At 30.1% G+C, this 18,259-nt stretch overlaps 1 protein-coding gene across 2 annotated transcripts; it reads right to left on the bottom strand.

Moving 5' to 3' along the window:
- Window positions 1–69: 69 nt before the first annotated feature.
- On the bottom strand, window positions 70–17,333 carry LOC130894365 (cystathionine beta-synthase). Of its 2 annotated transcripts, XM_057801135.1 has the most exons (10): window positions 16,918–17,333; window positions 16,759–16,865; window positions 11,661–11,828; window positions 10,050–10,231; window positions 9,853–9,939; window positions 8,282–8,567; window positions 7,921–8,098; window positions 7,077–7,211; window positions 3,753–3,940; window positions 70–2,174 (listed from the first exon to the last, which is right to left on the bottom strand). In XM_057801135.1, exons 1-10 carry the CDS (start codon window positions 17,085–17,087, stop codon window positions 2,110–2,112), a joined length of 1,566 nt encoding a protein of 521 aa, XP_057657118.1. In that variant the 5' UTR covers window positions 17,088–17,333; the 3' UTR covers window positions 70–2,109. The 2 variants fall into 2 exon arrangements, with proteins under 2 accessions (XP_057657118.1, XP_057657117.1); XM_057801134.1 differs by having other exon boundaries at window positions 70–3,940; window positions 16,918–17,277.
- Window positions 17,334–18,259: the final 926 nt, after the last annotated feature.

Below are 18,259 nucleotides of genomic sequence, written 5' to 3'. Positions count from 1 at the left end.
AGCTTTTTAAGACACAATTAAAAAGCATCACGAAATTGGACAGCAAAATAAAGGAAAAGTAAAAAAAAATTAACTGTAGATTTATTTATTAGGAAATTGTGAGAGGTATAACAAAATATATAACAATCCTTATAAAGTTACAAGTTTTGAACCACAATTGTCAGTCACTTTTATAATGTATAATAATTTGTTGTCTTTTATTTTAAATGCGTATTCAACTATATCAAGGGTCGGTAACCTTTTGGTTACCCCACGAGGGCTAAAAATTGAAATTACAAAATTTCAAAAGTTTTAAAGAATTACAAAAATTTTTGTTGCCAATAATAAAGAGTATTCGGCATAAATAAAGTTTTTTGGTAAAAAAAAACATATTTTTCCATCAAAAAAATTATATGGAATTATTAGATAAAACTTCATATTAAATTGTAAGTACTTAAAATTGATATTAATAGCTCAAACTTGGCGAGAATTTTTTTCTATACGTAGATTAATGTTTTTTTCTAGTCTAGGCACATTTCCATTCAATGGAAAACGGACCAACTTCCAAGGATAAGGTAGGCACGGGCAAAACAGAAAACCTCGCCAAGGAACCAGAGAGCACGTCATCCAGGCATTTTTAAGCCATGGCGACCCTCAGTGTTTTCGTTAGGATCGTAGTAACCCCCTAACGATTTCCCTTCCTCTCGTGCCATGTATTACTACTCTAAAAGGGTAACAGACAAGTTTCTTATCCTTGAGCCGTTCTGGCACTGGTGAGAACAAATGCCCTCCTACACAGGAAGGACTTGGTTTGATTCCTATATAAAGTCAAATCAAAAGTTATACTAGTGAAAAGCAAATTTATTAAATATTATAAGGATTTACTTTGAATGCTAGAGTGGTTTTGATTTGCTCAAATCTGTCAACCAATTTATCTGTAATTTTTCTGATTATTTCAAATTTCGTGGTTTATTTTGCTCTGAAGAATCCTTGTTGTCTATCATACTTCCGGCTCCATCGGTTGCTATTGAAACGATTTTATTTAAATTGATCCCATTATCTTTAAAGCATTTTTGCACGACATTCGCTAAATCTTCCTCTCAAGAACGGTAACAATTCTAAAAGTTCTTCTTTTTGACCTTGGGAAGGCGTATATCTGACAATGAGAGCAACTTGTGCCGTGTCTTTTATGTCGTATGACTTATAGATAGCAAGTGATAAGGCCGAAGAAAGTTGAATATCTTCCACCTGGAAATATGAAGATTAGAAGACATTTTATCTATTCTATCTTGTACTGTTGTTTTTGAAATCTTGAAACAGCTCTTCAGACAAAGCAATCCTTGAGGTGTGTCACGGGGAAGAAAGCGAAAAAAAGCGTTTACAATTATTGTTAATAGATTTAGAACGATTTTTAAATATTTTGTTTTTTGAGGATATCAATAAAATTTGCGTGTGGAAGTAAAGAGCCGCAAGTTGCCGACCGCTGATCTATATGTATAGTAGTTCCAAATCCTGAAAAGCTATTAATATTTTGGAAGAAAACTTTTTTTTTTTAATTTCGAACTACTATGCAATATTTTGCTTGTAAAAATTGTAAAATATAGTAGAGCGTAGAATATCTAAACTAATGTTTTCAGAGGTGGTTCGAATAATTGCAGTCGATAGCTAATGTCTCACCCAATTTATTTTTTTCAGCCGTATATATAAATATACATATATAATAATTTCCATTTCATCTTTTCATGACAGAACTACTCGTTATATTTTTGTTGACGACATATTTAACACAAATTCAATTCGAAACCTTTCTTTGTGAGGTGTATACCGAAAGTAAGCTATCCACAACCAGTCGAATGAACGGAAAGGGTTTCACAGAAATTCAATGAACAAATTAGGTATACAGTTTGAAATAAACCAATACATATTCAACATCTAGTTAATGATATTATTTTCGTTTCATTTTATTCGAAATAACAAAAACCAGTTTGGATAATCTACCCTCTACTGTAACATTATATCATTACTAACTATGAAAGATAAACTAATAAATTCTAGAAATGTATAAAGAATATATGAAAGTTATGTATGTAGATATGTAAAAAAAGTGAACTGTATTTGAATATTCTACCATTACTTCTGTGTATACTGAAGAAGATCTATAGCGGTGACGATTCCAATAGGTTCTTCTTTTGTTCCTGAAACAATCAATTATTGTAATAAATACAGAGACTATATTATATTAATATGCAAAATAACTCTGTTTTTTACAGCCAGATATGAACACAGCAGTTATTATCACTACACCAACACTCACGATTACATTGTCTTACGCAGCGTTCTGATAACCAAGTTATCGTCTTCAGAGAAGAAAGGGGAGGAAGACTCATTTGATGAATCGTACCTATTACTACTAAATATTTTGAATGAACTAATGACTTATGGAAGGCTTGAGGGACCTGATAGTTTCAATGTGAATATTGGTGTAGTGCTTCAGTATAAATATCAATAAGATTTCCAGAAATTTCCACTTAGTTGATTAATAATAAAAATTCACGAGAAACTATGTTTTACATATTGAAGAGTTTTTAAGAATTTAGAATAACATTGTATATTTATTGTTTCATTGTTATTCAATATCATATGACTGTAAATACCAATCAGGAAACAAGCTGAATTATGTCATAACCAGGGATGTAATGGAAGTGGTTAAATAGGAACCGAAGTCGGAGGCAGATTAGAGATGTGCTATACTTTGTCCTTTCGTTTATTATCTTTTTAGCAGCTACTGTAGAATGTAACTTTTATTTTCTCATTATATGTTAATACAGTAAGACCCCGTTTAACGCTGTTTTCGTTTCGCGCTCTTTTATTCCGAAGATTCCCCGAAATTGTACACAGCGCTTGGTTTCCAAGTAACATATCCGAAACAGTGAATGTATTAGATAATTAGCTAGAAAACTCAACAATTAGCTGAAAAAATTAAAAAAGTATGTAAAAATTTCAAACATTAACTATAAAACTCAAAAATTAGTTAGTAAACTCATAAATTAGCTAGAAAACTGACAAATTAGCCAGAGTACTCAAAAAACAGCTATAAAACTGTACAATAACTTAGACAACTTCAACATTAGCTAGATAATCTCAAAAATTAGCTAGAATATTTAAAAAATTTGCTTGAAAATTAAAAAATTAACTAGAAAAATAAAAAATTAGCTATAAAACTGAAAAATTAGCTGGAAAAACTCAGAAATTATCTAGAAAAACTCGAAAATTATGTATGTGTAGTTATATTGGTTAGGGAGTTGCGATGCAGTACGGACGCATTTTTATCAAAGCATGAATAATTAGCTAGAAAACTAAATAATTAGCTAGAAAATCTCAAAAATTTCCTAAAGAACTTAAAAATTAACTAGAAAATTCAACAATTAGCTGGAAAAATTCAAAAATTATGTAGAAAATCTCAAAAATTAGCTAACCAACTTCAAAATTAGCTGGAAAAACTTAAAAAATAGATAAAAAATTTAAAAAATTAGCTATGAAAACCTAAAAATTAGATAAAAAACTCAAAAATAAGCTGGAAAAACTCCGAAATGATCTAAGGAAAACTCGAAAATTAGCTATAGAATTTAACAATTCAAAAATGTGTGTATATTGCAAGTACTGTATAACTTTATACTAATGAAAATGACACTTTATACAAAATTGCCATTTCATTTTTGTCATATTACCAAAAATTCGTATGCTATGAAATTTCATATTTATATAATACTGACCTTTAGAATCCAAGATTAAAACATATGATTCCCTTTCCAAAATTCTGGAAACAACACCGAGATTTGCGGATTTCTGAACTTTAGGATATATTCTAACTAAACATCTTTCGATACTGCCTTCAGGCTTTACCTTACCAGATAGTAAACCCTGCATCAAATTCTGTAGAGTCAACATCCCAACCATACTCCTGAAAATAATGGACATTATTAATTAAACTTGCAATAAGGATTATTGAAACTTGGCTATAGTTAGTATTAATTAATTTGTATTGTTTTTTATAATTAAAATGACATTGAAAATATCAACATGAGATTGTCAGTAACAACGTTATATGGGTGATTCCGTTCTAACTGTGATTTTTTGTATTCAAAATTTCAAGATTTTAAAATTTAACTTTTCTAACTTTTTTATGCATATTATTCATCTATTTTACTGTAAAAATAAAACTCTAAGAGGAATTTACTACAACTTCAAAGTATCACGAGCAAGACACAAATGTCGGATTTTGAGTTCCACGGTACTGACTCATTTATCCACGGTACTGACATGGTAACTTAAGATATTAAACAACAAGTGCATCAATTTTCCTCAGTTTGATCATAAACATTAGAATTTATAAGGTAATTAGTTTAAATCATTTGTTACGACAAAAAAAATTAATAATTTATCGGTAAATTCTAGGAATGGACATGACACGGTACTGACATGGTAACTTAAGATATTAAACAACAAGTGCATCAATTTTCCTCAGTTTGATCATAAACATTAGAATTTATAAGGTAATTAGTTTAAATCATTTGTTACGACAAAAAAAATTAATAATTTATCGGTAAATTCTAGGAATGGACATGACACGGTACTGACATTCAAGTGATGTAGTATAAGTTTTCTTTAAGTGGCAAGTTATATTGTATAAAAATAATGTTTAAATATCTTAAGAATTATTCAATTAACACAAAATTTTTATTAATTGATTATTAATTAATGACTAGTACAAAAAAACAATACAGGACATTGAATATCACAGTTATAATGGAATCACCCATATCTATAAATGTGGAGCAGAACAAATGGGAGCTGGAATAGTCAGTATTGGTACCCGATGTTCTCTACTAGACTAGACGACTTTGAAAAATTCCTGTGGAACTAATGCTGTAAAATCTGAGAAATATCTGGATTTTCGTTATAACACCTCACTGGCTTACTTACTGGATACTCCCACCTCAGGAAGCACCTGGTGTAAAAATCGGCAAGTTCACGATTTCTGTAGGGAATATAAAGAAACACCAGATTACCTAGTTACAGAATGAATTGCCATTATAAAACAATGAAGGGAATGCTTCGGATGGAAAACCTGTAGGAGTAAGGATGTGACCTTCTTGAAGCCAGCCTAGATATTAGAATTCAATAGTAGCAAATAATGCTTTTACAATATCATTTGAACATTTTCCAACACATTTTGCAGAATAAAGTACAAAATATTGACATATTTTCAATATCGAAAGTTAAAAAAATATTTCTAAGGTTTACATTGTTTTTGATGGCAATTCATGTAAATCAGGTTGGAAATACCAACATAGAATATTTTCTTGCTAGAGTTTTATATCTGAATACAAGTTAAAAATTCACCAGTAATGAAGAAAAGGTGCTATAGTAGCTAAGCACATGATATCATTAGACCCAGTATTGGAGATTTTCAAAGATACTTATTAAAGAAACTATAAAAAACCTTAACAAGTAAATAATAATTATTCAGGATTCCGTTAAAAATTGAACAAAAATCTTTTCTGCAACAAGTTTCCTGCTAAAGTTCACTTTACTAGAGAAAAATATGAAAGAAAATATTTTTCGAACTTCTTGGGCTTTATTTGAAGATTATCGTTGACTAAATAATAGCGAAGCTCTAACAATTGAATAAATAAAAATCTTGTGTAGAAAATATTTTCCGTTGTTTATGGTGACAATTTTTGTAATTGGAACGGCATTCAAAATGTCTGCATCGAAGTAATATCAAAGTACTGACAATTCAATACTAAATTACTTATTTTGAATCTTCTGTTAAAAATTGAAACATGCTCTTGCTGAACTTTATATTCTGAAAATAGGGAGCTCTACAAACGAATTGGCAATGGGAAAAAGTATCAACGCAGCAAAGATAATCCATATTTTTTTAACTGTAGCTAGAAGGGTTTTAAAAATAATGGCATAATAATTAACAATCAGAATTACTATTTTTAAACATTTTTCTGAAAATTTAACAAAAACCTTTAATTGAAAACTTTCCAAGCTTGCATTGTATTTGACAATTTTTTAAACTATATCCTGAATTTTAAATTGCAGGTTTTTGAAAATAATTCACATAATAATAGCAAAAACTAATAAATAAATAATAAATTATTAATTTTAACTATTCTGTTGAAAATTAAAAACTATTATTTCAAATTTGAATGTTTTTGGTGGGCAATTTCCATAACTGAAACGATATTTAATATATTTGCGTAGGATTTGTTATTCTTTTAAATCCTTTACAGGAGAATTTTTTTCAAATTTATATTGTTTCTTTGGTTTTTATTCTCTTAACTAAAATAAAATTCAGAAAGTTAACATGGGAGTTCCATAAATGTATCGGTATGGTAATAAAAAGGTACCAGAGTAACAAAAAAAATATATCTAATGCTTATGGATGCTTAAATTGGAAATTTTTTGATACTCAATTAAAAATTAAATGAATATTTATTCTTCAAAACTAATTCTTCAATATTTTTATTGCTGCTGTCTTAATATTACCCTTTTCAGGCAAGATATATATTGTTACAATTAGTTAGCAGGAAATGAATATTAATTTAACAAACAAAGAATCAATTTTGAACTTTTGTATAATTTCACATCCACACAACTGTGTATAGTGCCATGTTAGTTATTGAATAATGACATGTACAAATGAGCATTTCTAGGTATACAAATAATTATAAATAAAACCGTTTTTTCAATCCATAAACTGAAGTAGCATAAAGTTTTAAATAGCACAACCGCTCCGCCATATTGTAGCGGATTTTTGGCACTTTATTTAGAAATTTAAAATGAGATAATCGTACATTGTTGTCTGATAGAAAACATAGTAGTTGTATCAGATACCAACCCATCCAGTAATACCAAACTGAAGTATTAACAATTACCGAGAACGAGTAGATCAAGTTTCATCCTTAGGTTCTCTATTTGTCACCAATTGAGCATATCGGTTATACCACTTACTCTTTCAAGTTACTTTAGCATAAACAACATTTGAACATACATTTATGGTTGAAATAATTCGAACTACTCACCCTGTGCTATCCACTGTTGGAATTTGATCAATACCAGCTTTTTTTATCATACTTAAAACTTTTTCACACTTCATACCAGCTGTAGCCAAAAGTAATTTATTGAAATTTAACTTTGTCACTGGATCATTCCACCACCTGAAAATAGTATCAAGTTTTTTCATTTACCAGACTTTATAAATACGATTTTTGGTATAGTGGTAGTAAACACTATGTTCAGTTAGATTTTTCCAAGAAATAATTATAATTGAAAATATTCATGAGTATGAAGTATATACAAAAGACAATTCGCTAGTAATAATTCCTAAAAATGTTAGTTTTCAAGAGTATCAGTAAGATTCCACATTTTTTTAGGTGGAAAGCCATTATTTCGAATCTCACTGTTTGATGCCACTACATCAAAATGTTCAATTTCATTATGAAGTTTTTCGAGTCATTTTGATGGTTTATATCCGACCCAAAAGGTCAGACAGTGAATTATGAGAGTTGATGTAGTAAATATTGTGTTCAATATCAATAGAATTCATTTTTTTGTCAGCTAAGGTCCTATTTTTTCCATTTTTCTAAACACACTGTTTATTAACATTACTCCAAAGATTGCCAATTACAATATCTGGTCCTTCGAGCCTTCCATAAATCGTTGGTTCTTGACCGGCTCGATGGACCAGACTTTAAAAATTCGACTTTTGGTGTAGTGGTAGTAAACACTATGGTCAGTTAGGTTTTTCCATCAAATAATTGTAATCGAAAATATTCATGAATTTGATGAAGGTACAACAGACAATTCGCTAGAATTAATTCCCGAAAATGCGTAGGAAAAAATTTTTTGAAGCATATTATTTCTTACCAGTGATTCATGGTATTCTTAGGCATCCTAAGGTTTCTAGCTTCCATCCATTGATCAGAAACAAATTTTGTGATGTAATTTCTTATACTATCAGGTAAAACAACAACAACTTTTTTACCTGACTCTAAATGTTTCGCTGCTCTAACTGCCGCTGCTACCGCTGCCCCACTACTTGATCCTAAAAAAAACTCAATAGTGAACAAGTATATTGAGCTTGAAGAAAAATAGTTTTTGTTTTTTTTGAACTTTTAGGTTAAGTCATAAAGAGCTTTTCAAATATAACTACAATCCCTTTTGAAAAACCAACGTGATTTTCCAATTTCGACAAGCAGTAATATTTCATTTGGGTATGAAAACTTACCAACTAACAATCCCTCTTCCTGAATTAATCTTCTTGCCATAGGAAGTGATTCTTCGTCTGTTGTTTTGATCCATATATCGACAACATCTCTATCCAAAACTGTTGGTACGAAATCATATCCAATTCCTTCTACTTCATAAAATCCCGCGTCGGTTTCATTAAGAGATTCTGGTAGAGCTAAAATTGATCCTACCGGATCGGCAGCTACGATTTTAGTCTGTGGTGATATTTCTTTAAATTTGCGTCCGACTCCCGCTACCGTACCACCTGTACCTGCACCCATAACCTTCAAACAAAAATCGATAATTTGATATGTTTGAAATTACGATGGAGGACCCAGTAATAACCGAATTTATTTTCTAAAAAAAACTTTGATTCCAAATTTTTCACAAAACAACATTTTTCCATCGGTATTCTACTGTTCTACGAAACATTTTTTGTACTCATGTGTGAGAATGATTCACGGCTTCTTCCTTATTTTTTCGTGTTCTCTTCAATGTTATGGAATCGGTGTCCTTTCAGGTAAGGAAATAAGAAAATGTCACAGGGGAGGGGTCAGGAGAACAAGAGGCTAAGGTTAGTGTAATCATGACATTTTCAGCCAAAAACTGTTGAATTTAGATGGCTGTCCGTGCATGTGGAAGCCCCACCAGTCTCCTGTCTGCCACAAATCGAATCTTTTTGACCAACACTATTATACTTTTTTTTAACACTTCCAAATAAAGGGTTTGATTAACGCTTTACCCTGAAGGGAACAAAAAATGATGAACTTAAATAGCTGTCTATGCACGGGCATTGTCATGGTGGAAGAACCAGTCTTCTGTCTGCCACAATCGTATCTTTTTGACAAACATTGTTATGCTTCTTCTTAACACTTCCAAATAAAGGGATTGATTGACACTTCACCCTGAGAGAAACAAAAAATGTTGAATTTGGATGAAAGTGTATGCTCGTCCATTATTAGGTTAGGAAACCATTCTTCTGTCTGCCACAAATCGAATCTTTTTGACATTGACATTTTGACGCTATAGCCTGGGGGGAATCAATTTGCATCAACTACACTCTTGCTATCACAAAATCAAATCAGCATTGTTTTAATGTTTCGAGTTGACTTGGTGGAATTTGTTTGGAAATGTTGACGTGGCCTCCTTCATCAATATGACTGTTTCTTCGATTCTGGGTCACAAACATAGTACCATGACTCATTACCAGTAATAATAACCTTTGATAGAAACTCTTAGTCAACATTGATACGGTTTCAGCTGCATTTTTACTAAGTAGTAAAACAAAATATCACAGTTGTTTAAATTACATAATAAAAAATGAAACAATGACAAAGTAGTGCTAAAACAATTACCGTCGACGAATAGAAGAAGCCAAAGACAATACTGCATTGGTATTGAGTTCCACTATCCAACGTCTCGCAGAAGAAATTAGTGTTACCTAAGCCTCCTAGGCAATGCTTTTGTTGGGTCTCCAAGTAAATGATAAAATACGACAATTTAAAATGTAAAGTTTTTGTTGCTAAATTCTTCAACATTATAAATATTGACACGTTAAAAAATACTTACAATCATATCAACTTCTTTGTCGCATTGGTCGTAAATTTCTTCTGCCGTGGTATCATAATGTGCCAAAGGATTTGCAGGATTTGAATACTGCAAAGATTTAGATATCCAATGAAATTAGTAAATCCCAAGTTTAGACATAAAATTATATAAAAAATGAAGAATTTTGAGATGCATATACAAAATGTTAAATATTATACCTGATCCAATATAACGGAATTCGGAATTTCTTTTCTTAACTTATGCGTCATTCCGAACATTCCTTCAGCTGAATTTGAATCTGCATTCACCGGCGTTCTAACTATTTCCGCTCCCAAAGCGGATAAAACAGATACCTTTTCATTAGACATTTTTTCAGACATAACAATAATACATCTATAACCTAAAAATGGAAACCAAAAGTTGATATAATAAACGTGATAATACAAAATGGAAAAGGAAAATGTCAAAAGCTGAATTTGAGCAATACATATTTAAATTTTCGAGTACTAATATTACTGCTTTATACCTGGAAATGTGCGTCTTTGCAGCTTTGTTGGAGTTTATTATCCCACATTAATTGTTGACGAATTTGAGGTAGATTTGGTTGCAGCAATATTCTTATACATGTCTTCTACTTTTATCTTTCCAGTTTTTGTATCAAGTTGCAGTCCTTCTTGTACCCATTTCTTCGCCTAATGTTTTCATTCTTTGACGTTTCCAGTCACCAACACATCTGTCTTAATTCTTATGATATATCCACAAAAATTCAGCTTTTTCTTCTTTATTCTTGCTTCTTGTATGCAAGGGCGTATCCAGGGTCTTGACAAAGGGGGGGTCATTAGTATTAGGACGAGTCCTCCCCCAAAAACATGGTATTTTAATCCTTTTACCCACAAAATATAAGTTAATTACGTTGTTTTTAACAGCATAATGACGAATTTTACGCAATTTTTACTTTAAACCTCAATTCCTCATCGACTTTGAAACAAAAAACCAAGTTAATTAATCAGGGTTTATGGGGGGTTATGACCCCCATGATCCCCCCTCCCTGGATCCGCGCTTGCTTGTATGTATCTTGCTGCACTCAATTCTTCTCAGCTTAACGCCTATGATTTTCTTTCCATTTATATCTTTATTCTTTTTGTTCCATTATTGTTGTATTCATTAGTATTTTCATTTTTTCTATTTCCTACGAAAAGATTTTTTGGATTCTAATCTTAGAATTTGCTATAATGACTAAATCCTAAGGATACAACAGGAAAACCGATCAAGGTGTTCCATGGTCCTTTATCCAATTTTTGTACTTAGATGTTTAAAATGTCTTTGTTTAGGTAAGTAGTCACTGATTGAGGTCGACGTGTCTCGGGTACTCCCAAGGACTTTTCGACTAGGACTAACCCCACATACTCTAAATTTGTGATGTCACCAATTACAGCAACCAAGTAGCCATCCTATGAAAGCTTTAATCTCGATGACATTGACAAGAACAATGGTAATATTTTCTGATACCGCTGTCAATTAAAACAATGATACAGTTGAATACTAATTTAGAAGCTCCAACTTGGAAAAATGGAGTTAAACTTATTAAAATATGATGTACTGTTCAAATTTTCATTGCTCACCTTATTATAGACCTTTTTTTAAGATTTTAATATTGTTAATGTTAATCATTTTATTAATTTGTTATGCTAAGAATCACAATTTTCAATATGAAATGAAACAATATTCTAGTACAAGGATGAACTGTCATATAAGTCCTGAAAACATTGTGTATCTTTTTATTTTGAAAAATAGAATTATTGCAAAAAAAATGATAAAATAAGATGAACCTTTTATTGCTGCTGCCAACGCCAATCCGATTCCAGTGTTTCCAGAAGAAGGTTCGATGATAGTCGATCCTGGTTTGAGAATACCTTGTTTTTCAGCATCTTCAATAAGCCTCATACCGATGCGATCCTTAACTGATCCTCCAGGATTGAAAAATTCACATTTAACATCTGATTTATAAAAAACGAATATAAAAATAGTTATTATAGGTTAAGAATTGAATTTTAATTTGTATTAAATACTGGTGTAACTGTTATTTCCATAGGTCACACAAATGTCGATAGCTCAAGAGAGTTGTACTCTATATTGTTCTACAATCTATTAAAGAAGCGACTTAGATTATTGAACTATCCGGAAATCAAAAACAGGTTTAATTTGGTGAAAAATTGGCGATTTTAAGTTTAAATTGGTCGAAAATTTCCATTTCTAAATTTAATTATGTCAACAACGAGCTTTTTTATATTTAGCTTGGTCAAAATATGCTTTTGTATTATAATTTAGGAAAAATTACCTTTAATTTCTTTCAAAACTCAGTTTTCTAAGATCGAGTGTATCAAACATTCGCTTCTCTATGTTTAATTTTGTCAAAACTTCATCATTAAATCTTTAATTAATAATTAGTTCAAAAATTGGATTTTCGTATTTAATTTTGTCAAAATCGCTTTTCTAACTGTATTTTGGTAAATAATACTTAATTTAGTCACAAGTGTGATTTTCTTTATATAACTTGTGCACAATGGTGTTTTTCTTTTTCGTCATTCTATATTTAAATTCGTGTTACTAAAATTAATTTGGCCAAAAATACCCTTTATAAGTTTAAATTGGGTCACATTAATGTAGTCAAATATACGTTTTTATAATAATTTATAAGTTTAGTTTCGCCAAATCCACTTACATAAAATATAATTTGGTAAAAAATTCACTTTTTTAAATTGGGACAAAAATTCACCTTTAAACCTTTAGTATAAAATTGGAGAAACTCGTATTTATCTATATAATTTGGGAAAATAGCGTTTTTCTAAGATCAATTTGTCATTATATGTTTGATTTGGTGAAAATTTCGCATTTCTAAGATCAAATTGGTCAAAATGATCCTTTATAAGTTTTAATTGATTCTGAATAAGTTAATTTTAACATAATTACTTTGGTAATTTTAATTTAGTGAATAATTTACGTGTATCTATTTAATTTGTTCAAAAATGTGCTTTTCTATATATAATTTGGATGACATAGTATTTATGTAAGACTAATTTGCCATTTATACATATCTTTAATTTGGTGAAAAACATGACTTTCGGAATTAATGTTTGCCATAACGCTTTTATAAAGTTAATTTTGTCAAATAATGGATTTATGATGTTTAGATTGGTCAAAATTAATTTTTCTATAATTGAATTGACGAAACCTTCGCTTTTCTAAGTTAAATTTAATTTGGTCAAATTATCGCTTTCATTAAATTAATTTGGTAAAAATATCTCTAATCTATGTTGAATTCGTTCAAAAATTTACCTATCTACATCGACATACACTTGCTTTTTTCAAGTCCAATTTCGTGAAAAATTTGTTTTTAACAATAGTTTTGTCAAATTCTCTTTACTAAGTCAAAAATATGTTTTTCTAGATTTGATTTGGTCCAATTTTCACAAATCTATATTCAATTTTATCAATAAATCTATTGTGCAAGTGTAATTTGTGAAAAAATTGATTTTTCATTATATTTATTATACATACATATATATTATCAGTTATTTGCATATTTTGTTTAAATTACATAAACGAATTACAACATGATGGGTATTTATTCCATTTTTATCTTATAGAGTTTTGTAACTAAACAGCTAGATAACAATAATTGAAATTCCGACTTTAACGCGCATCATACAACTATGTAAGTACGAGGGTTGTTTTAAAAGTTTTCGTCCTCAACCTGTCGGTACTTATCGATGTATGTTGGGAAATATATTTGCAGATTTCCACTACAATTTTAGATCATTTCAAACGCTCCGTTTCTGTTTGACAATCGTATTAGTGATCCCTTGTAAAGATTTTTCTTATTCTTCCTACTGATATTAAGTAGAAGAAATGAAGTAAACAAAATGTCGTTGGCAATTCGCCGCAAATACGTTCAAAAACGTTCTTAAGGCCCAAAAGATTTTTTTTGCTTTAAACATCTTACAATTATTCCTAGCTCAACTCTACTTCTCATAATAGGGTCTCTCTCTCATATCTAAGTTAAGAATAAGTTTTTTAATTGCAATTTAATAATCACAACATCACATTAACAGATTTTGTGTTATGAATCATTGGTGTACTATTTTGTCCATTCTTCTCCTTCACGTAAATGTCCTTGGGTTATTACTTCTAAAAAGTAATAAACTTGTGTTCTTTTCAAAATGATTTATTATCCCGAATTCGGGATAATCTCTCATAATCTAATAGATCCATAGAAATGTGACTAAATAGGATCCTAAAATCACTGAAACCACAACAAGTACATATTTCTAAATTTATACTAAAAATACAATAATTTTTGCCACTTCTATTACAGCAAAAACAACTGATACCATTGGGAAATCCCTGAAATGGACACTTATCTGAATTTTGAAACGTAATTTTCAAATTATCTAGTTAATAATAAGATACTATACTACAATAAACACAATTGATCAATTAGTTAATTTGAAACAAAGATAAATGTAAAGAACAGTGTGTCCGTTGGCAAAATTATGATTTAAAATCTATACTCGTATATGGTGTCGCCAGGGAAGGAACAATCATAAATGGAATCATTAATGAAAAAAACTTAAACTGTTCTAAATACAATCATTTATGATTATTTTAATGAATGTGTTGATAATTTATTTTAATTACTTAGTAAATGAAAATTTCTAAATTAAGTATTAACATATTTGGAAATTCTTCACCAAAAACCTGATAAGGTTCTATCATATATTCAATAAGACATTAATGGAGTTTTCAACAAGTTGCGTTTTGATTTAATTAGAAATAAGAACATCGAAGTTATGCGAAGTTTACTCATATTTGAAAATTGTAAAAAAATAATTAAAAAATTTCCTATATCAATTCTAATTTTAACTCTATGATAAATGACCTTCCAATAAATCTTATTGATAAATTTTGTTTCTTTACTGATAAATTTTCATAATTACTCAAGTTTAAACTGTAGTTTTATATATATATATATATATATATATATATATATATATATATATATATATATATATATATATAAACAACAATTTTGTTTTTCCTTGATGTTTTGTCTATCACAAATTAAATTTCTGCAACCATAATATTTGACATTTGACAACCAATTAAGTCGATCCATCCTCTATGCCGATCGATACCTCACCCTCAGACGAAGAGGGCATCCTTCTATCTTTGTAAAGATTACCGCTACGTGCGCGAGAACTTTCTTTACTTCGGTGATCCTTTGTGATAGTGACATTTCAAGTTATGTGCTATTTTTTTGTTGATCTTATGTGATAAGACACTTTACTGCTAACATGCGAGTATTTTGCAACAAGATGAAACTGCAAATGTGTTTGCGAAGCAGTTGTTAGGCATTGAAAATAATAAAGACGCAGTGGACCAATCACATTACCCACAGATTTCTGTCAAATCACACTCTCAAAAGAGGAGCTTATTCGGCGTGTTTTACTAGATATAGCTCAACAGTTCAATAACCATAATTGGTTAGGTGAACGAGCAAAAAATAAAGATGTCGAGGATCTCAATGCGACCATTCAGAATTTTCTTCCCTGGCAGTTAGTTTCCTTCAAATCAGTCGAGACCGTTATGAACCAAAATAACATAGTCAATTATCCCAAAAATTTTTTAAATTTACTGGAATTGCTTAGATTACCAACTCACAATTTGCAGTTAAAAGTAGGATCAGTTGTCATCAACCTCGACTGTGCAATGGAACAAGACTGGCTGTTAAAAAGGTGATGAATAACGTCATTGAGGAAATATTTAGAAGTGGGGCTCCACCCCAAACTTACTCCAAAAATTTTTTTCGCTCATTTAGTTGTTTCTTAGTGCTCTGAAAGTACTTTAAAGATACATAGGTACATATTTTTCGTCATAACACTCATTACCTTATGCTTATTGAATGTCAATAATTATCCAATCATATCGGAATAGGAGGTCATCTAGAGCAATAGCAGATGAGGTGTAAAAACAAAGATTAGAACTTAACCAGCCTCCTTTTCTTTCCACCTCTTCTATTGTGTAAAATTTTGAAATGGTAGCTAGCTCTGCTGGAAATTTTTTTGCGATTTGTCATTATCGAAAAAGGAAAGGAAGTGGATACCAAAGAGCCTAACACCAGGAGTCAGAGGGCACAGCCCCTAGTGTAGATAGTAACTCTTCTCGTCTCACAAAATCTTATCTCATTCATTCGTTCATTACATAAACCGTTGAAAGCTTATTGTGAAAAATGTATGTATTTCTTCTATATAATATTATAGGATTCAGGCACTCGACAGTTAATTTGCAATGTACTTGTTAATTATTTTGTAATTATAGATAATTCATAATAAAAAATATAATAACTTTTTATTGATGTATAAAGAAATCATAAAACAGTAAACTAAAATTATGTTTAGAATAAGAAATACTTTTTTTATTACTCCTTAAAAATAATGTTTCCTCTATCTTTACATAACTTATTTTACACGCTACAAGGATCTGAAGTGCAGCAAAAAATTTTTGTGGTAAGTTTGGGGTGGAGCCCCACTTTTAAATATTTACCCTTATTCCACATAAATGCCTGTTATACTCACAGTACATGAATTTAAATGAGAATCAACTTGATCTACTATTATGTGCAGATTTTTTAACTGTATTGATAAAATTAACAGTACAAAGTTAATTAAATTAATCAGAACAAGAGTCCAAACACAGGAAAATTTTTTCATTAGTGAAAAAATCTACTTTTCTGCATTTAATTTGCACTCAATAAATTGTAAAATGATATGCATGATTTTAAAAATAGATTAGACCAGATGACTTGCAGAAACAATAATTACGTGACAATAACATTAATATAATTTATATAACACGAAATGTACTTACATAAATCACATTTTAGTCCTTCAGCTTGAGGAATTCTATTAAGTTTTATCATTGGAGTATTCCCAATAGCAGCAAGTGCATTTGGTAAAATTTTCGAAGTTCTTCTCCTAAAAAATTTTTCAGAATTTTTTTGTGGTTTTAAAAATTTTGAATATTTACCAATCATGGACTGTATGTGGTGTTGTTGTTCTGTCAACATTTTTATGCCAGGTACAACTTGATTTTTTATCTGGAGGATTAAAATTGTCATTTAAAGGTGACGAAAAAGTTAAACCAGATTTAATTTTTTTGATGTTATCTTGATTAGAGTTTTCTAAAATTTTGTTCATATTTTAACTGTACTAGTAAATCTTATAACCGAAACTAGCGAACACGTGTACCTACTCAAAAAATGTAAACACAATTTAACGACTGCGAGCAATGTTGCCTGATGATTAATAAAGCTGTTAAAAGCAAGAAGTGGGAGATCGAAGGGGAAACGTGAAAAAATTAATGAGTGGAATTTGAATTTCCCATTATAGGTTAAATATATTTAAGCCCAGTCTACACTCAGCGTTTCTATCTTATTATACAGTGAAGTGAATTAATCTACCGTATCGTATCGTAGAAAGTCAATATCAAGGGGTACATTCCACTCCCGATAATCACGTTCACGACCACGATCTTTTTTTCGTTCTTCTTAGTCCGAGCATTAAAATTGTAAACCCAAATGGAATAGATTACGAGGCGTTTTGAGCGTTGAAATAAATATTAAGGAATAACAAAACAGAAAATATAAAGCGAAGATATAAGAGTTTATGTTATAATTTGAAAGTCATTGAATTTTTTAGTGGAGTGGTTAACTAATTTATATTGAAATAAAATCAAAATATCTTCGCGGCGACAGTAAAATATTCAACGCTGACTTCGATCCACCTCTTGTCAAGGGTCTTAGCGAACGTTAGTTATGACGTCATGAATGACGTTCTAGCCGGAGGAACACCCAAGAGTATTTCAGGCGCCGTGAACGCTTAGTGGAATGCACCCAATATAGACAACTATAAATTTTTAATTTAAAACAAATGTATACAAGTTTATTATCTATTTGATTTGTTATTTTTATTGTTAATAATAAAGAGATTAATCGTTAAAAAATGTATTGGAAAAACGTAACCTTACAAATACTCTCTAGTATCCGACTTATGCTACATTTCTGATTACAAACACTAAATTAATTTCAAATTATATCTGAATGATTTGTTAACAATAACTTATTTTGGTTCTGAATCTATCATTCCATGTAATAATAAATATAAATAAATAAAAATAAATGGAGTTATTATTATTTCTATTTATTTCAGACAAATCAATTACGGTATGACACTGTTGTTAAACGCTGGGTGTAAACTAAGACTTATTATTTTTTTAGTTTAAATCGATTATGGTACATAGAATAATTAAAACGATAGAGATAACGATTTGTAGAAATAGTTAGATATAGCTTCTGAAATGTATACAAATT

Source organism: Diorhabda carinulata, chromosome 5 (genome assembly GCF_026250575.1).
Source record: "Diorhabda carinulata isolate Delta chromosome 5, icDioCari1.1, whole genome shotgun sequence".
Classification (NCBI taxonomy): domain Eukaryota; kingdom Metazoa; phylum Arthropoda; class Insecta; order Coleoptera; family Chrysomelidae; genus Diorhabda; species Diorhabda carinulata.
Note: the sequence above shows the minus strand (reverse complement) of the source record. Positions and strands in the feature narration are given on the sequence as shown.

What these genes read in the sequence shown, in the direction of transcription:
- LOC130894365 (XM_057801134.1), bottom strand. Translation starts at nt 17,087, where the DNA reads ATGAACAAAATTTTAGAAAACTCTAATCAAGATAACATCAAAAAAATT. An exon ending in AGGACTAAAATGTGATTTAT is followed by an intron (nt 11,829 to 16,758) that starts GTAAGTACATTT and finishes TTTATAAATCAG; the next exon opens with ATGTTAAATGTGAATTTTTC. An exon ending in GGAAGAGGGATTGTTAGTTG is followed by an intron (nt 8,099 to 8,281) that starts GTAAGTTTTCAT and finishes AGTTTTTTTTAG; the next exon opens with GATCAAGTAGTGGGGCAGCG.